Source organism: Tenrec ecaudatus, chromosome 16 (genome assembly GCF_050624435.1).
Source record: "Tenrec ecaudatus isolate mTenEca1 chromosome 16, mTenEca1.hap1, whole genome shotgun sequence".
Taxonomy (NCBI): Eukaryota; Metazoa; Chordata; class Mammalia; order Afrosoricida; family Tenrecidae; genus Tenrec; species Tenrec ecaudatus.
This window is the reverse complement of record NC_134545.1, coordinates 106,858,315-106,885,132: the sequence shown is the minus strand read 5'-3', so window position 1 is coordinate 106,885,132 and position 26,818 is coordinate 106,858,315. Positions and strand designations below refer to the sequence as shown.

At 60.9% G+C, this 26,818-nt stretch overlaps 2 protein-coding genes across 2 annotated transcripts in view; one reads left to right on the top strand and one right to left on the bottom strand.

Moving 5' to 3' along the window:
• The window catches only part of FAM53B (family with sequence similarity 53 member B), a 34,423-nt gene extending 17,524 nt beyond the window's left edge, over positions 1-16,899 (top strand). The window contains exons 3-4 of the mRNA XM_075534576.1: positions 340-1,115; positions 14,545-16,899. Coding sequence (XP_075390691.1) covers positions 340-1,115; positions 14,545-14,916 — 1,148 coding nt within the window. The 3' untranslated portion in view covers positions 14,917-16,899. The remainder of the gene's footprint in view (positions 1-339; positions 1,116-14,544) is intronic.
• Positions 16,900-17,433: 534 nt separating this feature from the next.
• The window catches only part of LHPP (phospholysine phosphohistidine inorganic pyrophosphate phosphatase), a 77,683-nt gene continuing 68,298 nt past the window's right edge, over positions 17,434-26,818 (bottom strand). The window contains exon 7 of the mRNA XM_075534402.1: positions 17,434-17,966. Within this exon, the coding sequence (XP_075390517.1) occupies positions 17,870-17,966 (97 nt within the window). The 3' untranslated portion in view covers positions 17,434-17,869. The remainder of the gene's footprint in view (positions 17,967-26,818) is intronic.

Below are 26,818 nucleotides of genomic sequence, written 5' to 3'. Positions count from 1 at the left end.
AGGTCAGTGTAGACAAGTTTAGACAGTGTAGACAGTTTAGCATGGTGCAGTGGGAGGGAAGAGCAGGGCTTTGGGTTTTCCTAGAGACAATGTGGTTGGTTAGAAAGAGGCATAATGGGAGGGAGGACCTTGTCCAAGTCCCTGGACCTCCCCCAGCCTCCACCTGGGCCTTTGGGACTCGCTTCCTGCCTAACCTCAGCTCTGCACCAGTGGGGTGAGGTGGGACAGGGCCTTCCAGAGCCTAACCCCGCTGTGTAAAGGGGGCTGTTAGCGTCGAGCTGAAGGGCTGGCCCCCAGGCCTTCTCAAATCCTGCTTTCTCTCTGTTCTTTACGAACCAGAAAATGACCGGTGGCGAGATCTGGACAGGAAGTGCCCCCTGCAGATTGACCGGCCGAGCAGCAGCCTCTGGGAGTGCCTGCCAGAGACGGGTCAGGATGACGGCCTGTGGCCCCAGGAGGCCGGGACCGCCTGCTCGGTGACCAGCCTGATCAAGGACTTGAGCCTCAGCGACCACAACGGGAACCCCTCGGCGCCCCCCAGCAAGCGCCAGTGCCGCTCCCTGTCCTTCTCGGGTGAGATGGCCAGCCGGACATCGTGGCGGCCTCTGGGCTCCAAGGTGTGGACGCCGGTGGAGAAGAGGCGCTGCTACAGCGGGGGCAGTGTCCAGCGCTACTCCGGCGGCTGCGGCACCATGCAGAGAAGCTCCAGCTTCAGCCTCCCTGCCCGTGCCAACGCGCTCCCCTCACCCTGCGAGCAGGCCGGCTTCCATCTCCAGCTCTCTGGGCAGCCCTTCCTGGGCCCGCAGGGCCAGGCCACCTGCAGACAGGTGGGCGACCTCTGGAGTCAGGACCCGCTCCCCGCCGGAGGGGTCCGGCCCGACTTGCCTCGATCCCTCTCCTGCTCCCACGAGCACTTCTCCTTCTCGGGATACTGCATCCCCTCAGCCAGCAGCACCCCAGCATCAACACCCGAGCTGGCCCGACGCTCCAGTGGCCTTTCCCGCAGCCGCTCGCAGCCCTGCGTGCTCAATGACAAGAAGGTGGGCGTCAAGCGGCGGCGGCCCGAAGACATGCAGGAGCAGAGGCCTTCTCTGGACCTGGCCAAGATGGCACAGGTAAGGCCCCTGGTGGTAGGGACTGCTGGCGACTGGAAGGGGCCTTTCCAGGTCAGCTGTGGAAACACCTTGAGCTGCTAAGGGCCCTGCTTTTAAATCCTATCAACAGCCCCCCAGTTCCCCCAACTCACCACAGTCGAGTTAATTCCGCCTTCTATTGGCCCTATGGGACAGGGTCAGGCTGCCCCCAGGAATTTCCGAGATTAATTCTTTACCAAAGGAAAGGGCATTTCACCTGTTAGTGTCTGTTCCTGCCGGGTGCCTGTCAGATATGCCGAGAAGTCTGTGGTGACAGGCGAGCCGCTGTGACCGGGCACCGTTGTCCCTTTGCTGAGGCCTGTCTCCAGGAGCCCAACCGTGCAGCCACTGAAAGGAGCTTGCACTTGGACCACTGGGCTCAGCATCCCTCCCCGAGGTGGTCCAGGGCCGTGCCCACTTCTTGGATGGGATGATCAAGATAGAAGTCTTTGAGAGCTTGTGGTCAGTCGCTTGCCTCTGTGCCACTTGGGCACATCCCGGCTGTTCCCTGCAAGTGTAGCCACTGTCACGGGTCCTCTTTCTGGCCTCCCTGCTCTGTGTTAACACCCATCTTGGGATATGCATTGAAGATGTCCCCTCCAGTGAACTTGGAGGGGGGACAGGGGCAGCATGACGCTCGCCGAGCGAGTGCAGGTGGTGCCTGTGCTGGGCTCTTCTGCAGATTTCTCTTGGGTTGGAGGGGTGGGAAAGGGAGGGGGTGGGCAGCATGGCCGAAAGGCCCAGGAGAGAGGTGTGGCCCTCCGGGTTCAGGAGCCGAGGACGAGGCAAGGCCCATGTGATATCCTCATCTCCTGGGCTCGCCCCTGCACCTTCTGTGGCCTCCAGCAGAGTGGGGCTTGAAGACTGGAGCGATGGGTGGTGGTCTGCTAGTGCCGGGTCACGTGGCGGGGGAGGCAGGTGCGCCATCAGTTCCCAGGAGTCTCTTCTCTCAATGTGGGTGTTTAGCCTTCCAGACTCTGCCAGCTGGGCTGCAGAGGACCGGCTCAATGTGACCCGGGGACGAGCCTGCTGGGTTTGGTGGCTGACCTGCACCCTCGGCCAGTGTCCATTTCCCCCATGGCGGCCCCAGGCCTGGCCCCACATGGTCTTGGGCATTTTGATGTTACAGCTGGACAGCGCTTCCATGTGCTCGTGTACTTTGGACAGGCCAGTGGGCTGTCAGGCCCAGAAAGAGGTCATACACACTCCGAAAGGAGGTCATACACACTCGTTGTACTTTGGACAGGTCAGTGGATAATGCTGACAAATGTCATCAGGGAAAATCTTGAGAAGGTGGTGGGCTTGCTGACGGGAGAAGGGACCCCAAGATGCCCCGCGTCCTGGGTGAGCTGAACGGGCTCAGTGCCACGCTCAGCGCCCAGCGTGTTTTGTTAGCTCACGGACGAGGTGGTGACAAGATCAGGGTGTGCCTTTGAGCTGCATCTGGAACAGGTATGTGAGGGCTTCAGAGTTGGGGGCAGCAGCCATCTCCCTAAGCCCTGCGATGCTGCTAGGCTTTGTGGGGGTGACCCTGCTGCTGACCACTGACTGGTCCTGCCAGCAGAGAGGGGCCACGGGAGGAGTAGGCAGGGCAGACCAGTGGTGGTAGGGTGGGGTGGGGTTGGGAACATGAAGGCCTGTCCATCCTCCAGGTCCAGCAGTCAAGTTCTTCATCTGAACCCAGGGTTCACTGGCACCTCCCAATGGCTCTGCCTGAAGCAGAGGCCCAGAGCAGAGGGCTCATGGCTTTTCCCTTCTGGAACCTGGTGCTTGAGCTGTGTCTGTGTTGTGCAGGCCTCCAGAGGAGGGCTGAAGGCACCAGGGCCAGGGTGCACGAGAAAGAACTAGAAGCAGTGAGGTTTCTTAGCTTGAGGCGGGAAGTGGAGCCTGCAGGCAGGTGGGAGGGCTGACAGGGTAGGCTCTGGCATCAAGCTCCCCTGGGCCAGTTTTTTGTTTCCTGTTTTATATCACTTTATTGGGGGCTCATACAGCTCTTATCACATCCATCCATTGTGTCAAGCACATTTGTACATATGTTGCTATCATCATTTTCAAAACATTTTCTTTTTACATGAGCCCTTGGTATCAGCTCCTTGTTTTTTCCCCCTCCATTCCCTCGTGAACCCTTGATCATTTATAAATTATTGTTATTTTCATATCTTACATTGACCGCTGTCTCCCTTCTGTCCCCTTGGGGTAGGGTGCGCTAGTTTCTAAACACCTCTGTGCAGCCCTCTCCAGCAGCGACTCTCTGTCCTTGTAAGGCTCTTGGGGCAAAAAGGAAAGCTCGTATGAGTGTGCACGTGTGTCTTCGTGTATGTGTGTGTGTGTGTGTGTGTGTGAGAGAGAGAGAGAGAGACACGTGTGTAACCATAGCAGGCTGGTGGTTCAGACTCATGCATGGGCTCTGTGGGAGGAGACCTGGGGTCCCTCTCTTGGCTTTCGGGGAGCTCCCCGGCAGAGAAAGGAAGTGACTCCTTGTCAGTGGTGGCCAGTGGCTGTGGCCCTGGCCCGGCTGCCCGGCAGAGCAGAAGGGGGCATCTCGAGTCTGGGTAGAAATTGCTCGTGCCGTTGCCTTTACGCATGGCCCCCAGAGCCCCGATGCCTGTGGGTCTGAGGTGGCCTGGCCACCAGTGGATCCTGGGTGAGGGGAAAGCCCCCCTCGGGGGGCTGATGCTGAGAGCTGTTGTAGCAACAGCCCCCCACTCCCCGACTGCGCTTCCACAGGAGCTCTGTCCTCTGTTCCATTGGAGGGGCAGCTGAGCCTGGCCCCATCCAGGTCTGAGGCTGTTATTCTATGCACAGCTGGTCACCCTCATGCGATCTCCCCAGACCTTCTGCCTGGGCTCCACGTGACAGCCTGCCCTGTGCACAGTGACAATGTGTGCCACTGTGCTTAGGGCCCCACCGCCGCCGGCAGCTCTGAGCTGGCACTGGTCTGAGCAGCCAGCACTGACTGATGGTCTTCCAGTCTGGCACGGTGACTGGGAGTGTGTGTGTGTGTGTGTGTGTGTGTGTGTGTGTGTGTGTGTGTGTGTGTGTGTTGGGGATGGTCTGGCACGGTGACTGGGAGTGTGTGTGTGTGTGTGTGTGTTGGGGATGGTCTGGCACGGTGACTGGGAGTGTGTGTGTGTGTGTGTGTGTTGGGGGTGGTGTAGACTTCAGACCAGGAGCAGTGAGCCATGCCACAGGGGGGCTAGGGGGTGTCACTGCCCGGGTTGTGTTCGCAACACCAAGCTGAGGCGCAGAGTGCTGATTGTGGCTGCCACACCCCAAGCCCCGAACCTCCCTGACGGGCCTTGGAACAGGCATCAGCTGTCTTGTCTGTAGATGTTGGGGGCCCATAAAAGCAGACCGAGACTGTGTTTGCAGAAAAGGGCATGGGGGTGAGACGGGCAGGCCAGCACATCTTTGGGACACGGCAGGGCCCTAGAACTGAGATCCTGGGTACCAGTCGGGCCAGGGGCTGAGTCAGAGGCCTAGATGTGTATTGGAGTGCACGTCTGCCAGCTTCCGCTTCTGCCGGGGTTTGGTGGCTTAGACCCTGCTGCTTGCTGCCTGTGGAGGCCCTGCATAGCTCAGGCCACCTATATAGAGTCCTTGGGCTTCAGGCTGGCTCTGCCTCCAGCAGCAGTGGGTGACCCACTGTTTGGCCTGCTGGGATGGGTGTTGTCTTGCAGCAGGTGGGTACAGAGACCTGCTCAGAGGGGTGGCAGGAGAAGCGCTGCTGTCGCATCTGGGCAAGGTCAGGACCAGGCAGGAGTGAAGGGAAACCTTGATGGATGGGCACTTAAGCGGTTGCTCTGACCAGAAGCATCCTGCACAGAACCAGGCAGCGAGAGCAAGCCTTCCCAGAGGGCTGCTTCATCGATGTCGCCAGGGACTTGCCCAGCCCTCCACCTCCTGAGACCTGACAGACATGACTAGTCAATCGCAGCAACCTTTCCTGTGGAGCTCAGAGGAAGTCTTAAAATCCTCCACTTGCCATCTTGGCAGTTATTTTGTGGTCGAGCATGGTTTTTCCGTCCCCATTCTGACTTGTCCCCTCACTTGAAGACAAGAGTCAGAGTCAAGGGGGTGAAAGACTTATCAAAAGCCACCTGGGGAATCAGGAACCTATGGGCTCTGAAACTCTTCCTTGGTGGCAACTGCCCTGCAGGCCTCTCCAGGTGTCTACTGCTGGCAGGAGCTGGAGGGCGGGGTGGCAGGTGGGCAGACCCTGCGCCCTGTCCATTCTCTTAGCTGCAGAATGAGAAAGACCAGCCCACTTCTCCTGGGTGGAGGGAGGGTCTGGGGAGTTGAAAAACACATCACATGGGTCTGTGCTGGCTTCGATGGCACTCAAGCCCCCACCCCATCCGGGAAGCTCTTGAGGGGCCTGCAATAATCAGTGTGTCCTTCAGCTCCATGGGCTTCAGTGGGTCAGAGGCAAGCGGAGCTGGTCCACAGGACTGTCCAGCAGAGTGGAGTGGCCGGACAAGGGCAGTGATGCTGGGGAACAGGTGACACTGGAGAATTCGTGGGCACTCTTCTGTTTCCAGGAAAGCCCTGTCCACACACCTGGAGTTCTGCTAGCTGTCTCCCCCACCCCCACCCCCCTGTGAAGCCACCAGGTTGCATAAGTGATCTGCTTTAAGGCCAGTCCAACCAGGGCTGAGTGTTGACACAATAGCTTTGATCTCTTGGAGAAAAGACCAGGAGGAGGAGTTCAGCCAGGGACAGGCCAGGGAGGCCGTTTCTAATGCCACTTGGGGATTTTCCACATTGTAGTGGAGAGTCATGGTAGAAGGGGTGATCGGAGCTTCAAGGAGAGCTGCCCTGTGTCTCTGGCACGGGGTGGGTGGGGGAATGGCAGGGGTGGGGGACTCTCTTCATGCAAAGCTCAGTGCACAGGGGCCCTGTGGCTGTGCCTGGAGCCCCTCAGCTCAGCATAGCCTCTTGGCTATGTTATCGTGTAGGGATGGGAGGGAAGACTCCTCAGGTCTTGCTTTGTGGCGGCCAGTGTGGACAGGCCTGTGGACCCACTGAAACCTATGGAGCTGAGGGACGAACTTCAGCAAGTCCATCTGTGTGACATGCGGAGTGCTGAAGGGAGAGCCAGGCCAGAACCTGCCTGCCACTGGCCCCCGTTCCTCATGTCTCCAACCCACAAGGCAGGGCAGTGTCTGTCACTCAGGAACCTGTGACTACACTGTCCTTGGAAATGGGATCTTAAAGACACTCTCACTGGTGGCGTGTGATGGGGTCCTTGGGAGGGGGGACGGCAAGTGGAAGATAGGCGGCTATGTGCAGTCTAGAGGATCCCGGTGACTTGTTTTATACCTCACCGTCCACCGACCCGTCCTTGGTTGGCTGACCCAGGTGGCCCCTCCTACGCCGGCAGCTAAGTTCTCCTCTGGTTTTCCAGCTCCCGACGTCCTGAGTATTGTCCACGGGAGTCTGGGCACCTGCTCCACCTGCCCCCTGAAGGCTGCTGAGGAAGGCGTAGAGCAGAGGTGGGGAGGGTCAGGGCCCAGCGGGGCCCCGGGGGATGCATCAGTTTGAGGTGCTCTGCGTGCACCCTTTACCCCAGCTGGGGGAGTGTCTCCAGGATGTGCAGGAAGGGAAAAAATGGCTGAAGAGCCACCAGCTCAGACCCAGAGGAGTGGGGCGGGGGCGCGGCCATGCGCAGAGGTGTCTGTTCCCCTGGCTTCTCCCTCCTCCATCTGGAGCACTGACCTCAGGACCTCTCAAGGGCCTGACTGAGTAGGCCGGTGGGCCTGTCTGTCTGTGTAGGCACCGAGGGTCTCTGGGTGTCTAGAGGGCCCATGAGAGAGAGAGTAAGATGCCTATGAGGTGGGGGGTTCTGTGAAGTCCCCCAAGAGGACATGGTGTGGGCGGTCTGTGTGAGGGTCTGTAGACCTGGAGCTCCACCTGTACCCAGGGGCTCCCCAAGGCAGAGCTGTGACCGGCCTGGCCTCTCCCTGACAGATCAGAGCCTGTGTAACCTGACATTCTGCATTATCAGCCAGTGGGACCAACCGCCCGGCTTACAGCCTGAAACCCTGGTTGAGAATAAAGAAAAGCCCCCGCCGCCTGGCACAGGGAGCCCCTGGGCCCCGAGTGGGTGCTGTGGGCCTATCTGTGACCCAAGATTGACAATACCTCCTTTGACAGTCTGAACATCGGGCACAGCAGAACTCTTGGATGACGCCTGTGTTTTGGAGGGGTGGGGGTGAGGGGTGGCTTTCTTCCCTGGAGGCAAACAAAAGAAGTGCTTGGTTCCAGATTCCAGCTCCGCCACCAGAAGCGGCGTCTGGGCAGCGGCAGTGAGCTCACACCAGCGATATGCGCTCTAAGGTCACCAGGCATCCAACCCTGCGGGGGATTGGGTGCAGACCCCCAGCTAGCCGGGGTGTGCCCCGCCCCCCAGGAGGCAGCTTCACCAGCAGTGCTAGCAGGGATGGCAGTGTGGACAGGTGCTGGTGTTGGGAGCACCGAGAAGAGAGCATGCAGGTGTCACGGAGGAAGCGCCTACAGGAAGCCGCTCCCACCCTCGAGTGAGGGGCCCCGGGGGAAGCTTTGGCCTCAGCTCCCAGGACTAGGGCCTGGATCTAGGAGGGCAGGTGGGGCTGGCTGGTGTGTCAGGACTGGGAGATGGTGCCGCCCACTGTGATGACAGAAACACGATGCTCTGGCCCGGTCCAGCCTGGCCAGGGCGATGCTGATGGCAACAGGAAGCAGGCAGGAAGCCGCGTGGTCTGCCCCGGCCTCGCACTAGCTCGAGCGCTCAGGAAGCTAATGTCAGGAGTCTGCAGAGAAAGGCCCTACCCTTGGAGTCTTGGGGAGCCAGGCCCTCAGCCCAGCACGCAGCTCCTCCATTCAAGCACTGCCCAGGGGCCGCCAAGGCAGGTCTGGACCGAGCGCTCATGGCGAAGGAGCTTTCTGGAAAGAGGGATGGGGTGCCGGGAGGCGGGCAGGCCGGCCTCGGGTCAGAGGCTGCAAGGAGGGTCTCTGAGGCGCTGAGGCTGAGCAGAGCAGAGTGATGCCGTGTTGGGTCCTGCACAGGTGTGAAGAGAGCACCCGGGTACTGGGGGTGGGTGGGTACAGGACTGGGGTGAGGAGGGGCCAAGAGAGCGTGAGGGCACTGGCCATGGGGGTAGAGTCACTCTGCTTGGTGCTGGGACTTGCCCTTAGCCATCCTGGGAGGAGTGGTGGCGAGAAGCCACCACTGGGGCACTGAGGCAGGGCCTGGCACGTGTGGAGGACACGTGAGGGCTTGCCTTGCAGCAGAAGGAAGGTCCCTACTGGACCCCTTTCCCACCCCAGAAAGGCAAGGTGCTGTGGGGTTTGCTGTGAAGGCCTTGGGGCTGCCTCTCCACCCTGCTGCACTGGTCCCCAGCTTCCACTCTGCTCCTCCCCCAGGTGGGCTCCCTGGGAAGATTAGAAGAGGGGGTGACTCTGGCTATCTAGACTCTTACCTCTCCTGCCTTTTCATCTTGGGGCGTCATGAGCCTTGGAGCAGGGCAGGTGCTGCCTGGACTCGGGGCCACAGTCTGGGACTCTGGCTCACCCAGCAATGGCCCCCATACGCACACTGTGTGGGCCAGCGTTGCCTCTGTGCGCCTTTATAGTGGGATCCCTCCCAGCCCCCAATGGGGCTCCCACCTCCCATGCCTCTAGGGCAGACCTGAACCACAGGCCCTCCCAGGAACCTGCAAGCCGCTGTCAGGTGTCAGGGCAGGGCCCCGGCAGGCAGACACATTGCCTGTGGTCACGACAGATGGGTTGACTGTGACTGTGTGGGTCAATGACAAGCACAGAAAGGCTCCTGGACCTGCCAGCCCCCCAGGGTGACACAAGCTGCCCAGAGTGACAGAGGCCGGGTGGGCCCCAGGGAAGGAGACCTGGGTCGGCTTAGCAGCTGGTGGCTCTGGGCAGCTCACGGTCCAGAAGTCCGAATCTAGGGCACCAGCCACAGGGGAGGCTTTCCCTCTCTGTCAGTTTTGGGGGAAGGTGCTTGTCATCAACCTTGTCCAGGCTGCTCCTGTTCCTGGCTCTTCTTTCCTGGTGGCAGTAAGATAGTTGGTTCCTGGGATTTCTGCTGGCTTGTTTGCTCTCTCTTCTCTGTCTCCGAAGAGATTGCCTCAGATACAGTGATCTAATCCTGTAGATTGCCTCCTGCCCTGTGGACAGTGTGGCTGCTGGTTATTTATGCTAGGGTGTACAACACAGAGCCTAATCACATCAGGTCACAAAATGCAGCGTAGGGACCTCACACCGAGACTGGTGGCCTGGCCAAGAGGACACTTACTTTTGGGGGCCACCATTCAATCCACAGCCCATCCCTGTTCTAGGTCTGCTCTCCCCAGTGTGGGAGGTGGGGGGCGGGGGCGGATGCTCACTCCTATGAGCACAGGCACTAGGAGCCGGTGGCCAGTCACAGGACAGCAGCTGGCCCTGCCCGCCCTGCCCAGCCTAGCTGTCGAGAGTTGTCTAGACGGCCGGAGGGACACTTGTCACTATTTTGGATAAAGAGACTAAAATTGGATTCTTCGAGAAATCTGAAACTCGGGCTAAATGCAGTGACAGTGGAGGCCTCTGTCCACTCAGGACACGTTCCGCTTATGACAGGACCATGTGGGCACCCGGACGGCTGCTACCTAGGGCCCGGGTGCCTGTTGAGGCAAGGATGCCGTGCCGTTCTCAGACCTGGCCAGACCCTGTTCTCCGGGACCTGCCATCTGGACACCGTGGGGGGGTGCTGACTGGACATGCCTTGCTCCCTGGGGTACTCCCCCGCCCCAGTGTAAGCAGGCAGAGGGGAATAGTCACCTGGAGTGGCAGGACCAGGACGCAGCTGACAGTTCCCACCAGGACTAGGGATGGGTGGCGGCCCTGGGAATTGACGCTCATGTCCCATACTGCCATTCTCTCACATGTCCTGTGTGTGCTCTGGCCTCGGGAGCTGCCATGTTCTGGGATCTGAGCCTGTGCCGCTTCTCCCATCTGGTGTTTAAAGAGAAGCCGGCGCCCTGGGGTGACCTCTTGCTGCCTGGATCCTAGACCTGCCCCAGCAGGGCCACCTGCCTCTGCGAGGGGGCTACTACAGTCCAGGGCCCCGGCATGCCAGTGAAACTGAGAAGGAGGAGAAAATGGAGGCTCAGCCACCTGCAGCTGACCCAGGTCGCCCAGCTGAAAGCCACTCCCCTGCACACACCGCCCCTGGATTTCCCACCCTTCTCCTAGCAGTCCTTCATGTCCATGTGGCTGGTGCGGCACTGCCTGGGCCTGGGAGGGAGGGGCCAAGGGCCAGAGGGACCCAGTGGAGTCCCCTCATGGAAAATACACGTTGCCTGAGCAACCTCATGGCACCTGCAGACCCAGGGGAGCCTGGCTCCCATCCCCAGAGCGCCTTCTCCTTCCTGTCAGTCACTATGGCAACAGAAGAATAGTCCAGCATCCGGCTCCCCCACGCTCCCCCGCATGGTCACTTTGGTCCAGGGCCAAGCTATGAGTATAACAAGCACCCTTCCTGTGGCTCACGCCTGTTGTCCCCGTGCTGGTGGAGACGTCTAGTGGCCATCACCACCACTGCTGAGCGGGGCCCGGATGGTCTGAGGGCCGGGCGGGAGAGGGGCCACTGCCCACAGGACGGGGTCACTGGCTGGAAGGGCTCCCCTCCACCTCTCACTGTGTGAGGCGTGCCCTGCTGTCCTGGACACTCCCCGCTGTGTCACCTGCAGGCCAGGAGCCTGTTTATTGAGCCCTGATCCCCAGAGCACAGGACAGTGGGTGTCTCACAGGTGTGGCCTGAGTCCCTGCAAACAGAAACCAGCCTGACCTGTAGCCGTGACCGTTCAAGCCCTCGTCCCAGTCACAGCAGTAGCCACGTGAGGGGCCTGGCACCCACCAGCACTCAGGAAGCTGGGGTCACTGCGGACCTGGGAGAGGTCACCTGACCAAGTGTCTGCCTGTTGTAACCACAGGACAAGGTCACCAGCCCTGCCTGCTGATGCTGTACTGCATGGCCCTGTTCTACGAGGGTGTGGTCTGGGGACCTGGGGAAGGGGGTGCGTGGCCCAGGCAGCCCAGCTTGAGCCCCTCTCTGCTTGTGGGTGCCTGTCCTGCATTCCACAGACCCAGGGCCACTCGGCAGCACCTCACGCCGCCAGCCTGCACGTCCGGGGGAAGTGGAACTCGGGGCTGAGTCCAGCTGCTGGAACCCTGGCCTCTGAAAGCAGGCTGACCGTGGTCACACTGGAGGCTCTGAGAGAAACCTCTGTCTCTGCAGAAGCAGAAACTGAGGCAGATGGACAAGGGTTTGCCTTGGTGTCAACAGCTGCCCTGCTTAACAAGTGCCTCCCCAACACACACACACACACACACACACACACCACCTCCACCCCCACCCCACCCCACCCCCACCCCCCTCCTGACCCCTCAACAGGGACAGCATGGCCTGCCTCCTGGGGGCATTATGACGACCAAGAATGTGTGGGCCGTGCCATACGAGCCTGTGTTGGCTTCCTGGGGCCTGAAGGAGCCCCAGGTTGAGTGGAATCCCTCAGAGAGGGAGCATACGCAACCACGCCCACTGCCAGCTGATCCTGGAGGCTCTCCCACTTGGCAAAGCGAGCATGTGGCTGAAGCCCAGCCCGGGAGGTACCTTAGGATAGAACTTGTCCAAAGTGCTGCAGGCTTCAGCAAGTTGGGAAAAGCACCTACGGACTCACGTGGACTCAGGACTAGCCCAAGCAGCCCATCCTGCTCCCCACACCGCTCCTCCCCAGACCCTACCCTTGTGGCTACACGGTGGTCAGCGGGGGCCACGTGGATAGCACCCAAGAACAAGGGTAGGTGTGCTGCCTGGGTCCAGCTGAGGCAACCATGGGGTTGACTCCTGGCCTGACAGGTGTCTGATGACCACTAGTCGGCCTTTATCTGCTGATGCTTCAGCAAGCCAGTCTCCCGGCGTTCCTTCAAGACGCCTCTGGGTGGACTCATCTTTCCACTCTCAGCAGCAGGCAAGAGCTTACTCTGGCAGCCCCACCCTCCCTCTCTCTCCTTCCTCTGGGAGGACGTGAAAATGTGCACCTACGCAGGCTAGGTTCCTGGCTCCGATTTTGAGGTAGTTGCAGAAGGCTCAAAGGGCCTTGAGTCCGATGCTCTCTTCATGTAGCTCAGTGAACTGAGGCTCAGAGAGGAGCGGCACATAGGCACAGGCCACTCAGTTGGTGTCTGACTCCTTTGCTGTCCTGCTCCGCTGGCCCTCTGGCTGAGGGCATGGCAGAGCCCCCAGGGTGGGCACTCCTCCTTCCTGGCCTTGCCCAGGCATCCAGATGGTTCTCCTGGTGGTCAAGCATTTCCACTGGCCCCTAGTGGCCCTGCTTGTTCCTCAGGATAGCCTCGCAGGACTGTTCCTCCAGCCTGGCCCTCCCATTCACACCGGGCCCAGTGTGCAGGGTGTGTGCTGTGTACAAAGGTGCCTGGCTGTATTTGTGGGACCATGTAAGTGCACACAGTGCCTCTGTGTGTGTGTGTGTTACACTCCCAGGTGCTTATGTGAGCGTGTACGCACTGGTGTGTGTGCATATGCTCATACGTGTGTATACAGGGGTACACAGTGTAGGAGTGGTTGAATCCCTATGTACAGGTGAGCACGTGTGCCTGGGCGTGTGTTTACACATGTACTGTCTGCACCTGTGCCACTTGGTTTTGCCAGAGGACAGCCTTGAACTTGCCTCTCACCAGTTTGGGTGACATGGCTGGTGCCTCTGTTTCTCATCAGAGTGGCAGGACATTTCCCTGGCTTCGTGGTCAGGGCCTGGTGCAGCACCGGCCTAACTAAGCGCCCAGTATGGGGGTCACGGTAGAGTTGATCTTCACCATCCATGGAGTCTGTGCCAGCAAATTCGTCTGCTCTTGCTTCCATCGCCCCCAGCCACCCGGTGCAGCTGGGTCGGCTTGCTGAGGACGAGCTCAGGACAGTGTCCTGCGGCAGCCCGGACACGCCGGTGGGGCCTTGCGCTCCCGAGGCAGCCTCCTACCGTCGAGTTGTCTAGTTGGTGCTGCGTGCTCTTGTTGGGCTGCAGGTCTCGCTGTTGAATTGTAAAGGGGCCCAGGGACCGCGCGCGCGCGCGCGCGCGCACACACACACACACACACACACACACACACACACACACACACACACACACACACACACACACACCCGCCACACGCTTGCATGGCTCCACAGAGAACGCACACCACACAGGGTCCCTTCTCATCCCACATGAGAGCCATTGTGTTGTTTCTCAAAACCCTTCGGGGCTTCTTCATGCAAATTTAGGCTAAGGGAAGTTTCGATTCCTTTTTCTACCTCTATACAGGGCGGCATGCTCTAGTGCCCCTGCCTCCCCCCCGCCACACGCCCACTGAACGTGGGTGAGGCAGAGTGCCCCCATGCGCGCGCACAGGACGCAGTGAGGCAGGCCATGCAGGGGTGTGCAGTCTGTTCACGCAGCTGTGAAACCATTTCCACAGTCTGTTTGAAAACACTTTCCCCCTCCCCCCAGCAAAACCGACATCCATCCACAGCTGCTCCTACCCGCACCCCCCTCCCCACCCAACACCCCACCCCACCCCCACCCCCGTTCATGCCCTGCTCTGATTTCACGAACAGTCTGCAGCCTGTGGTCTCTACCTGCGTCCATTCATGCCACCCTCTGTGCTGAAGCCGGGCTTGGCACTCGCCACTGCGTGCGTGAGGCCCCGGCAGGACCAGGGCACCTGAGCAGGAACTGGACAGTGCCCCTCTGCAGATCACCCTGTTACCGGCATTGTAGGGTTAGCAGCTAGCGCTCAACCACCATGCCACCAAGGCACCTTAGCAACTGGACGGTGCACCTGCACTTTAGTAACAGAGCAGTGTCGTTTCCCCCCCCCCCCCCCCATTACTCCTGTAACCGGTACTGCAGGGTTTGCAGCTGAGTGCTTAACCATCGCGCCACCGGGCACCTTGGTAATGGCGGTGTCCCCTCCGTAACGGGTATCACAGGCTGTCTGGGTTCCTCCCTTCCCTCATTGGACAGTGAGTGACCGGGAAGTCTTCCACCACTGCATGGGTCCTGAGTGATTACCTCATCAAGGTCAAGCTCCCAGAAGTGGGAATGCTGGACCCAGGAGCCTGGGACATGTGACAAGTGAGCAGGGTTTGTGCCCTTGCTTATGTCAATGCAGCCTCCAGCCCACCCACCTGGGGGTGGGCCGGCCGGCCTGTTGGCCCCTCACCAGGGAAGCCATAGCAAGGCCTGGCCGTTGACGTATCTTCAGGAGCACGGGGGTATGAGGGGTCCTCAGATGGGCCTGTTTCTCCACAAGGGCGGGACTGGGGCTGGTGGACTCTGGGAGACCCTGGCCCTCAGTCGCCCCTCTGCTTCTCCCCCAGAACTGTCAGGCCTTCAGCAGCCTCAGCTGCCTGAGCACCGGCACAGAGGACTGCAGCCCCCCGAGCCCCTTCGCCCTCCATGCTGGCAGCACCCACGCCTGGAGCACCTTGCTCTCAGCTTCCACCACCACCGCTGGGGGCAGGACCCCAGCTGGGACCCCGGTCCTCGAGCTGCTGCCCCGATCCTTCGATGACCATCTTGCCAGCAAAGAGCAGCTGTCCTGTGAGCAGGCGGATAGCAGCTGCATCCTGGACATGGACGCTGGCCAGAGGGAGGAGCCGGGCTTGGCCTGGCGGGACTGTGGGGTGGCGGGCAGTGGCCTCTGCTCCCTGGACGGCGAGTTAGACATTGAGCAGATAGAGAACAACTGAGGGATGAGGGCCCTGCCACATGGGGCGGGGGGAGCCCTCAGAATCCACACCCCCTCCAGATACCGGGTGACCACTCAGGGTGAGGCTTTATCCCTGTGCCAGGTGGGTGCCTCCCTGAACGACATGGGGCAAGGAGTTGCCCCCCCCAATCCTCACCCCTGTCTAGAGAGGGCCGCCCTCCTGCTCCTGTGTGCACTGACCAGCTCCAGCCAGCCCCCCCGCCCCGTGCCACCCGGCTGCACCATGGGCTGGGGGCCATGTGACTACTGTAGCCGCCAGTACTCCGGGCTTGGGTCCTTCACCCTCCTCTGTTGGCCACCTTGACGCCCCCACCATGGCCATGCCCGTGCCCGGGGCTGCTCGGCCCCTGCTCAGGTCTCACTCCGCTTCATCCTGTGCCTTCTGTCCCAGGTATCCTCGCCACACGTGGCTCAGGGCGACCAGGGAGTTGTTTCCTCTGAAGGACCACCAGAACCATTTGGCCTTAATTCCCAGGTGGTGGTGGGGGGGTGGGGGGGTGGGGGAGGGCAGACACCCAGGGGACCTGCTAGAAGCCATCCACCTTGTGTCTGTTTCAGAAAGACAGGTCTCAGGTGGCCAGCTGCCCGTCTCCCTGTGGCTCCGGTGCCACTTGGGTGGGGTTGGCAGGTGGTAGTCCTTCTCCAGGGACCAGGCACCCCCTCAGGAGGCAGGAGCCACCAATAGCAAGTGCCCATCTTGGGCCTTGGGGGGCCCAGGACAGGAGGGCTTCCCTCTTCCCACCCCCCGTTTTTGAAGCACATTCTCTTTGGGTCTCAGGCTTAATCCCAATGCCCCCCCAACTCAAGACCAGCTGCCTATCCCTCTGCAGAGAGCAGCTTTTCCCCAAGTGCTGCCTCCCTGCTGTGGCCCAGCCCTCGGCCCCCTGGAGGGGCCCATGTGGCCCAGCCTTCCGCCCCTCCACACCCCAGGGTTCTGTGACCCCTCCACACTCTGCACGGGGAGCTGGCCTGATGCCATCTGGACTCTCCACAGACAGTAGTGCTAAGCCTGTGCCCCTCTGCAGGGGCTGGCCTCCCCCTCCACAGGCTGAGGACACACCTCTTCTAAATCCCCTCTGGAAACACGGTGGCCGTCCTTGCCTTGGCTCCATGGAGGAGCGGGCTTGATGCCTTTTCTTAGGAACCAGCCAGAGTTGCAGAAAAGCCCCAGCCTGGGGGCTCAAAAGAGGCATGGGCTGGTGCTGGGCATGGCTGAGAAGCCCTAATTCCAGTTTCACCAGGGCTGCCGTCAACACACAGCCACACAAGATCCCGGGACATCTCCCTGGTCACCCGCTGTGCTTGGTACAAGACCTGAGGAGGTGGGGGAGGGAAGGGTGGACCTGGAGGCCCGGGTGTATGGTGGTATTCACCCTGCATTGGGGGGGGGGGGCTGAAGCAGACCCTACACTCCCACCCTACACCACCGGCGTCCAGGGCCATCATGCGGCCTTTTCTCGGGGCAAGGGTGGAGGCCCTGAGTCCAGGCTGCCCTGGGCAGAAGCACACTCAGCTCTTGGCAGTCAGGGGAATGGCCAAGCCTGGCTTCCTAGCAGCTTCATGGGGTCAGACATTTCTGGAAAGAGCTGCTACCCCCTAAAAGGACCGTCCCCAGGCTGCAGGCTCTGGGTGCCCGGGCTCTGGTCCTGTGACTCCCTGGCACCTGCTTGTCCTCTGGGCGCAACCACCTGCCTCAGCTGGTGCCTGGAAAGGGCTGAAAGGAGCTTCCCCCACGCACCCCAAAGAGCTGGGTCGGCCAGGCTCAGGGCGCCCACCCAGACCCTCTTGCCTTACTGTGGCCCCGAGCCCAAGGGCCACGCTGACGTCAGGGCCCGAGGAGTGGAGCTGACACAGCTGGATGTCCGTTCTCAGAAAGCCTTACTTTGCAAGTTTTTGTAGCAGGAACGTTGTGTGCATTTGTATGCCGAAAAGAAATTTAAATAAAAATATGACATTCAAAAGAAACCAGACCCACATGTCCACACACATCTCCTTGGACGAGGTGGGTGTGGGGGCCCTGATGCACCGCCCAGGAGTGTTGCCCTGCCAGCCAGCTTGGGCCACAAGACCAGGGAAGAGACTGCATGCTGCCAGGCGGAGCTCTTGCCCGGGGGGGGGCACTTCATCTGTTGGGTGTTTCCTCTCGAGGGCCAGGTGAGGGGCCCCCAGGGCTGCTGGGGAAAGTGTGACAGGAAGGGCACTGGGGACCAGGGAGCACGTATACACACACACACACACACACACACCCCACCTGGTGCATTCCCTGGCCACTGCTCTTTTGGCCTCCGTGATTCAAAGGCCACAGAATGATGGGGGGCCCAGAATCCCTGACCCCACTCCCACAGCAGGGCCTCCAGGAATTTGGGGGCCTGTTTTCTACTGCTATGCAAGGGGCTGGAGACATCTGGGGGTTCAGGCACATGGAGGAAAAAGGGGGGTGCCTGGGCTTCACCCACTATACCCCCAAAAGGGCCCTTCTGGATAGTCCATGGCCAAGTCAGTGCTGTGCAGTGGTGATGTTTATTGAGTCAGGAGTCTCCTGCTGGCCATCCACTGGTCACAGGCAGCCTTGGGGAGGGGAGGCTGGGTCTTGAGATGAGGGGTTGGGGGTAGGGCTGAGAGCTGAGTCTTCACTGGGGGTATGGAGTGGGGGGGCGGGGGACGGAGGGGTGGATAGGGGAGAGCAGAGAGCTAGGCACTCACTAGTGGGGTAGGGCTACCTTCTGGTGGGTGGGGTTACCCAGCAGCCCCCAGGGGGGCTCCTGAGTCACTGGAGGGCAACAATGGCAAGGGTCTTGAGACTGAAGTCTGGGGTGTGCCTCCATCTCTGGGGACAGTTGGGGTCCCAGCTCAGGTGGGGAACAGGTTCCTAGGTCAGTAGTAGCCTGTGCCTTCGGGGGCATCTGTGGGCAGGCTGTCCGCTGGGCCGGGGTTCAGGGCTCAGCATGCTGCAGCAGCAGGTCCACAGCCTCCGCCAGGTTGGCCACATAGCCGTCGGCCTGCACTTCGGGGTGGTGCTCATCGCTGGGCCTGCGGGGAAGGTAGCAGCTGGTTAGAGGTACCCCTACGTGGACCCACCGACTGCTCAACCCAGTGGCCTTGCACAGATGGGCCCTGCAGGACACCCAGGGCCTTCCCCCGACCGGCCCCCTGCCCTCACTGCACACACTACCCCCCCCCGGAGGCCCCCGGAGACCCTTTTGCCAGGTCCAGCGCCAGGGACAAGGGCCGGCCAGAGCCACCTGCCCCACAAGTCGCTTCCAGCTGGGATTCAAGGTGGGAAGAGGCCCCCCAGCCTCCCTGGAGTGACAATTGTTTCCAGAGGCAAGCAAGCCTTGGTGACACGGCGAAGCGCTGGGCTGCTCACAGCAGGGTTGCTGGTTCAAACCCAGTAGCCATCAGACACAGAAACCTCACAGAGGGGTCATTATGGGTCGGAGTTGACTTGATGGCAGTGGGTTTGATTCGGTTGGATCTGGGGGCCGAGCATAGGCCTGCCTGTGGTCTCGGGGGCGGGGGGGAGAGGTGGTGGGGGCAACGACACGGTCAGAGACAGGCCATGAAAACAGAGCAGTGGGCCCCAGATGGAAGCAGAGTGAGGGTGGGGTGGCAGAGGACAAGGAGGAAGGGGAGCAAGGTGGGTGGGATGGGGAGAGAGATGGGGCCCCTGCCCTCAGTTCCTTGGGGGTAGACCCCCGTTTCCTGCATCCCACCGGTTCACCTGCCGTAGGGACATAGTCCCTCCCCTGCCCAGACCCACTGCCACATGGCCTGAGCTGGTCTCCTGACCTCTGGGGCTTTGGTGGGCATGTCCTGCTCTCAGAGCCAGTCAGCATTTAACGAGGTATGACTGAAAGGCCAACTGTCACTGCCCCTGGGCTCTGAGCCAATCAGCTTTGCCCACCCTGCCCTTTGCCCTCACAGGAGAGAAAAGGGCCAGGGGGCTGAGGGCTCTTCAGGGAAGCTTCCAGAAGGAAGGGCTGTCAGGGCCCTGTGCAAAGCCAGGCTCCCACCTACCTGTCTGCACTCAGGACTCGGAGAGACACTCAGACTAACGTCGGGTCTTTGGGGGGAAACCAGTGGGCTCCTCTTTGCTCCGGACTCAGTCCTGGGGGACACCCTGGGAATGCTAGAACCTAGGGGCACACTGTACCCTAGTTATCATGACCAGGGTCACCCCCAGAACCAAAATGGAGTCCCCGTCTGACTATGTCTAGCTGCACCCCCAGTCCTGTCTCCTTTCCTTGCCCCCTGCCAATCCCCACCCTCTGGATCTCTCAGATCAGTTCTGAGCCCTACCTGCTGGCCCCAGGCCTGTCACTCAGAGCCTAGCCTGCCACCCCTCAAATGTCCTCACTCCCCATCTGGAATGCCCCTCAGTCCTGGCCCACCTGCAGATGCCTGTACATCCCTCAAGACCCCATTCAGCTGCCCACTCTCCCACCCCCCAGCCCTGATAGCCACCTTTATAGCCCTGGGCTTGGAGAGGGAGGGCTGGGGCTTTGCCCACCAAGATGAGCAAAGCCCCCCTCAGAGTTCACTGGCCTTATTGCTCCCCCTCCCTCTGGAGACAGCCCCTGTGAGTGTCAGAGGTGCTGCCCAGGATGCCCATCCTCCTGCCCCTCCTCTGTTCACACGGAGCACCAAGGGGTGCCTGTGGCCGCTATGGTAGACTAGCCACACACCCCTGGCAGTGGAGAGAGTTGGTGTTGGTGTGGGCGGTCCTGCCATGGGCAATGGACATGGGATGACAGCTCAGGCTGCCTTGGGCATTGAAGAGTATGAGGCCTTGGGAATGACATGGGAGGTGCCAAGGGAGGCTGGCATAGCATAGGGGGCTGGGGAGAGCATAGCCCTGGGCATGATATGGGGACATGCTGGAGGTGGACACTAGGCATGACATGGGAGTTCCTGCAGTAGATTGGCATGGGGATGGGCTGGTGCTGGCAAGGCATGGTAGTGCCAAGGGTGGGCTGGCGTGGGCATAGGGGCAGAGGGCAGTGCTGACGCAGTTGGAGGAAAGAGCAGAGGGCGTTCACCCACGGGCTGGAGGTTGGCCAGCGGGTACAGGGTGTGTCACTGGACAGTGAGTACAGCCCCAGCCCGGACTCCTGCACATGCTGGGCAGTCGCTGGGAGTGAGTGGGGACCCAGCCGCCTGTGGGGCCGCGATGTATGAGGCTGAGCCTGGGCCTGGCTGGAACCACCACTCCCTGCAGCCCCCCCTCCTCCACTGTCCAGACGTGGCAGACAAGGGACCTCTGAGTGGAGTGGCTGTTGGGGGCCAGGAGGCACTTGGTTGTGTGTGAGGTGGGGGTGGGGGTTGGCGACCGCCCCCAGAAAGGTCTGTCTACCAGGCCTGGGGTCCGCAGGGAGCCTCTTTGCAAGTGGCTAGGCCCTGGTTTAGTGGTCACACACTGGGCTGCTAACCGCAAGGTCTGCAGTTTGAAACTCAGCTGCTTCCAGGGAGAAACACGGGCTTTCCACTCCCGTAGTCTTGGAAACCCACAGGCAGGTCTACCCTGCCCAGAGGGTCGCGCTGAGTCAGCACCGACTCGACGGAGGTGAGTTTGGTCTTGGAGGGCGCTGCATGCCCAGGAATGGCAGCTTTCCTTGCTGAGTCCAGGCCAGGGCACACAGGGCTCTCCAACAGTGGTCCGGGCCCTGTGCCCTTCAGCCTGAGTCGAGGGCCAGCCTGGGGGCCAGGCAGAGCATCAGCTCAGCTGGCTGGGGAGAGCGCACAGCTGCTTCGGGCCACACTGCTCATGGGAGACCACAGGGCCTGCTGACAGTGCCAGGTGACACCTCATCATCCAAGAGCACCCTGAGGTGCCAGCTTTCTTGCATGGTTCTCATGCCCTCACCCCAATCCCACCATGAGGGCCTGAGGGCTGCTGAGACCAGCGGCCAGGAACCATGCAAGGCAGGCCAGTGAGGACCCTCAGGTGGCCTGTGGTTCTCGTGGGTCTGAGCTGTGGCACTTGGCCAGTGAGGAGGGCAGCCATCATGGAAGGGGACAGGCAGCTCCCGGGGAACAGCACTCCCGCCTCCTTGTCTTGCCCCCGGTTGGGACACCTGCCCGTAGAGTCAAAATCAGAATTTGTTGCCCAGCCCCAATGACTGGGCAACTTGGACAGTCCCTAGAGAACACACCACCTCCTCCAGGAAGCCTTCCCACCCCAGCCTCACGGTTAGGCGCCCGCTTTGCTCACCACGTTGCACTGCCTCATCTGAGCACCTTTCATTCTACTTCTACTGCCTGGTCCTTTGTCCATCCCTGACCTGTGAGGTCTGTGACATCCCTCGGTGGCCTCAAGCCCCTGATTAGGGCTCTGGCAGAGGCAGGAACAGCCTCTGTCCTGCTCACTGGGGCAGTGTCTGGTTGCTCAGGAGCCTATGTCTCCCTGCAGCCAGGGCTAGGCAGAGGCAGGACAGGGGCCTGGAGCTCAGATCTGGCCTCACCCTCCTGCCCCTCTCTGAACCAGTCTCCCTTGTAAGATACCCTCCGCCTTCTTGGGTCCCCATGCCTGGTCCCTGAGCTCCTAGTACTGGAAAACCATGAGCCAGTGTCACCAGCCCAGACTGGGAGATGGGAGACAATGCTTGTGTCCCACCCAGGCCCCAAATCCACCAGGTGGTCCTATTCCCTGGTCTTCTGTCCCGCCGAGAGAGACCCCCAAAAATGGGCGCTCCAGTGCTGCTCACAGAATCCTGAACCTGACAGTCAAGGGGCCTCAGTGCCCCAAGTCAGCCCTGGGATGGAAGCGGGTGGTCTCTGTAGCAGGGCGCACAGACAGACCGGTGGGCGACGATCGGTGCCCTGGACACACTTCTGACCCGAGAGGGTCCCACCTGCTCCCAGAAAGGTGCCAGGTAGCCCGGCAAGCAGGCAGTGGGAGCCCACTTCCTCAGGAGGGTCCCCTGGGGCTCTCGGCACCAGCAAGGCTGCCACATGCTCCCCAAGGCTGCTGCAGGCCCAGCCATACCCAGCTGATACCGACCCCCCTCCCCTGGGCTGGGTTAGGGATATAAGACACATGGCCCATTCTGGACTCTGTTAAGACTTGATGCCTCAGTGGACATAGCCCCAGTGTCTGCCTACGGCCACCCTGGCCTCATGGTGCTGCGTCCCTGCCTGCTCCCGGGCGCTGACCTGCTGCTCGCACACTGGGCAGCGCTGGGTAGCCACAGCCCCCTGGGGAGGGGAGGGGAGAGAAGAGAGGGGGCCAGAGACCAGACCCCCTGGAGGGGCACAGGCTTGCTTCTGCAGAAGAGGGCTGGGCCTGTGGGGCAGTGTCTAGCTTCTAAGCAACGGGGCTGACAGCTGCTCATAATATTTTGATAAAAACAGGGTGAGCACCTGGCTGTGTTTAGATTAACAGCTGGCCCAGCCCCCCTGCAAGCTGTTCTCCAACGGCCACTTCCCCCGTGAGTCCCAGCAGGGCAGGGCAGGGAGCTACTTGTCAAATGCTGCCTGCCCCACCCTGTGGGCCGCCTGGCAGGAGTGCGACTCAGTCACCCAAATGCCCCAGGTTCTCTCCAAAGTGAGTGGGACGAGAGGGGAGTGGAGCCCTTCTGGTGCCCTGCAGGTCAGCCATGGGGTGCTGGCACCTCAGCCCAAACCAAGCCCAGCGTCCACGTCAACTCTGGACAGGCTGGCATTGGGCTGGGGCAGTGACTGCACGGGGCTGCCTCCTGGTCACTGCGTCCCACTGTCCTGGGACCCCTCCTCCTGGGCAGGATGTGCCGGGCCAGGTCTCCACCTTGGTGGGGAAAGTGGGAGGACAGCCTGAGACTAGAGCTCATGCTGCCCCCTGCCCCACCCCCACTGTCCCTAGGGTGGTGGCGCTGCCGTGTGGAGCTCCTGCAGCTGGGCTGGGGACAAGCAGCTTGTGACCTGGCTCCTGGGGCAGTGAAGTCGGGGACTCAGCAGCTTGTGGGAGGGCAGCGATGGCCCTGAGGAGGAGAAGGGGCCAGGAGTGCACGCAAGACTTGAGGCTCTGCAGCCAGAGTCGAGGGAAGCTTTGAGCACACAGCTCAGGAGGGACAATGCCTGGGAGCACAGCCCAGAGGGCCTTGTCCCTGGCCACGTGAGAGGTGTGTGAGGGGCCCGGGGAGCAGCAGCCCTGTAGAGCCTGGGGGCTCTTCTTCCTCACGGAGCAGACCCCCGCTGTGTGCTGTGCACGCAGACTACCATGGGCCCGTCACCTGGCTGCATGGGGACAGTCAGACTCCAGGCTCAGTTCAGCTGGATTGCTCCTCGGCTCTCCCCATGCCTGGCATGACAGTTCCCTTGGTTAATCGGCCCAGCGGCTTCCAAGCCAGCTCCCGTACACCCCTGTGTCTGGCCTGGTCTTGTCCCGTTCAGGAGAGGCCCCTGTCCTCCCTGTGCTGAGTCCCTTGCATAAAACGGGGCCGGGGGTGTGTCAAGCTGGACTCCCCTGCCTCCCAGATGCCGAGTGGGGCGGATGCAGGCCTGGGGCTGGGAGGCGGGCGGCACAGCACGGGCCAAGCTCCCCAGGGCCGAGTAGAGTTTCAAAGCCCGCGTTTAATGGGTCTCATTACTGCCATAGGTTCCAGCCCTGCAGATAACAGGTCTCTGAGGACATGTCCAACGTGAGATTGTCACCTCCTGCCTCCCAGCCTGGTGCCCCCACCGAGCCCTGCTGGTCAGAGGGCAGGGGCTGAGAATGTTCAGCTGCCAAGTGTCCCGGGTGCCAGCCTCCTTGAGTTGCCATGATGGCCAAGGGACAGTCCTCGCTCTGTCACCAGGAGGTGAGCTGGCCACACTCATTGGCACTGTTGATGAGACACGGCCTCTGTGAGGGACCTGAGTGAATTGCTAGTCACTTGCTGGCTAGTCACAGAGTGGCCCAGCATAGTACACGGGAAGACCCGGGGTCCAGATCGGCTCACGCCCCTCCCAGGACCCTGGCCTCTACCCTAAGGGACCTGGGAGGACGTTCGTTCCTTGGCCGACCTAGCTCAGAGGTCAGTTCCTCTGGCCTCCCTCACAGAGGGCAGGTGGGCTGTGGGGAGACTGTGGCTGCAGCCCCCCCACAGAGGGAGTCCTCCCCAGGCGCATCCGGGGGACATCTGCAAAGGGCCAGGAGCCGCTCGTGCTCAGCCATGGGCAGGGTTTCCCAAGCACAAGGAAGGGGGTGACAAGAGCAGGCGGTGGTCCAAAGCCGCCAGTTGGCTCTGACTCACAGCACCCTAGAGATCAGGGGTGGGGAGCGCCCAGCCTGAGGGCTATAGAAGGCCCGTGGCGTCATTGATGCCAGCTCACACCCCAGGCCTCACCAGAGCAGCAGTTCATTCTGGTGGCTCAGTGGTGAGTTGCTAACTTGTGTGGCTCCTGGATGGGGTTCTAAATATCCAAATGGCCCTTGTTCTAAAGATCCAAATGGCCCTTGGCGGAATGAAGGCTCCCTGCCCTGCTCTGTGCGGTTTCCGAGGCTGACGATCTTTACTGGTGCAGACAGCCTGTGTCTCTCTCAGAGCAGCTGGTGGGTTTGAACTGCTGACCTGGCAGTGAACAGTCCAACGCTTATCCCCACAGTGTCCACGCCCAGGCAGCGAGCACCAAAAGACCCAACTACTGAGGGCAGCAAAAAGTCCAAGAAATCTTTCAAAGTGGGACTGGTATGTTTCATTGAGAGTCACGGGCCGCCACCACCTGGGTCACCCTCAGCCTCACCCGGAAGCAGCCCTCAGGCCCCAAGCTCCAGCGGGGGGTGGGGCAGCTCTGCTGCTGGACAGTCATGTGCGGCACTTGGGCAGCACTGTGAAAAGAGCCGATTCTCTCCCCTGTGCCTGGAAACCCTTCCAACGGGCTTCCTTGAAAGCAGCCTCGGACTACTCCTGCCATCTGGAAAGTTCTCAGTACAGGTGTGCTGAAGTGAAGGGGGAAAGGTGGCAGGTCTGTGGTGTGGTGTCTGTGACAGTGCTGTGTGGGACAGAAGAGGTCCCGGCCCAAAAGACCCTTAGGACAGCATGGAACTGCTCCCCAGGGTTGCCAAGGCCGAAAACCTCTGTGGACAGAAACACCCTCCTTTTCTCCCAACGGGGAATTGACTCACTGGCACCTGGTTGGGTGGTTGGTTGTTGGGGGTGGTTGGTTGGGTGGTTGGTTTGTTGGTAGGTTGGCTGGCTGTTGGTTTCTTGGTTGGGAGGTTGGTTGGTTGGTTGGTTGGTAGGGTAGTTGGGTGGGTAGTTAGTTGGTTGAATGGGTGGTTGTTGATTGGTTGGGTGGGTGGGTAGGTGGGTAGTTGGTTTGTTGGTAGATTGGCTGGTTGTTGGTTGCTTGTTTGAGTAGTTGGGTGGGTGGGTAGTTAGTTGGTTGAATGGTTGGGTGGGTGGATGGTTGGTGTTCCGAGCACCCTCGCTCCAGGCTCCACACTGACTTGGTCAGTGGTCTGCTAAGGGTTCATCCAGGTGCCCCCTGTACACCGAGGGCTCCTGAGGCAGCCCGGTGGGTGAGCACAGAGGCACAGCTCCTGCCCTGCCAGCCTGTTGCTGTGGGGTCTTGGATGAGTCCCTGCCCTCTCTGGGCCTGATTGTACTCGAGGTTTCATCCTAGGCCAGGGGTTCCCATCTGTGCTTGGAGCCACATGCTTCCCATGGGGGCTCACGTGGGCCAGCTAGCTTGCTGGGTGGGGGGGGGGGGCTCCTCCTAGCTCTGCACCACACTCAGGAGCCCCCACCCATGCTGCGGTGGCCTGTGTGGCCAGCTCGGTCCCTGGACTTGTGCACTGACCCGCAAAGGGAAAAGGCGGGTGGACACAGGAACACATCAATCGAAATCTATTAAAGTGGGCTTCTGGTGGTGCCATGGTTCAGACCAAAACCCACCTAGAGGCGACTCGGAAGGCAGGCCTGGCAATCTGTTTCTGCAAGGTCACAGCCCTGCACCCTGCTGAGCATTTCTGCACTGCATTCATGGGGCTGCCAGGCATCAAAAATGATGAAAGTGACGATGACATCACCGGCACAAAGAGACCCCTCGAAGGGGACAACCCGAGAGGGAGGTGCCCCTCAGCCATGTGTGGACTCCTCTGGTGGCACTTTGATTTGCACAGGTGCCAGCCCGTGCTTGCCCTGAACTCCCCTCTGGAATGTTCTAGAACACGCCCCCCTTCCTGTCCTGCCAGTCAGGAGAGTGGGGGAGAGAGGGGAGGGTATGAGCCACCACGTGGTGGTGCTGGGGGCGGGGCCTGAGTGGGAATGTCCCTGAAAGGATGGAGTTGGCAGGCAGACAGGCCCCTGCCCTCACGGGTCAGGAATGATGAGCCCATTCAACACAGCGCCTGGGGCTGCTGCCTACTGCTCAGCGGAGTCCCTTGAATCAGAGGGGCCAAGGCTGCACCCTGAGGAGGGAGAGTGGCCCCAGGATGGCAGTATCTGAGAACAAGGATCGGGTGGGGAGTGCCAGGAGCCTGGACTGCACCCTCACAGCCCCTTGACCAAGAGAGGTCGAGCTGAGACCGGCGGTGGCTGCACCGCGGAGCCAACTGCAGCCCAAGCCTTGATTCTAATGGTGAGGCCGCTGTCGTTAGAGGTGCTTACAGCCCGGAATGGGGGGATGTGAGTCCCCGTTAGCATGTCCTGAGCCAATGTGGCGGAGTCCTGGTGGCTCAGGAGCAGCACTGGGCTGGTCACTGGAAGGTCAGAAAAGATGAGCTCCTCAGCTTCGGGACAGACATACAGCCTGGAAACCCCACGGGGCTGCTCTGCTCTGCCCTCCAGCTTCCCGGCGATGGAGGGCGGGCGGAGCTGGTGTGGCAGCTCCCTCGGTCAGCTCTGAGCCACATGAGGCAGGAAGCAGCGTGTGCCAGGTTCTGCCCTCCGACCCACTTCTGGTGGGCCCTGCTGGCGGCTAAC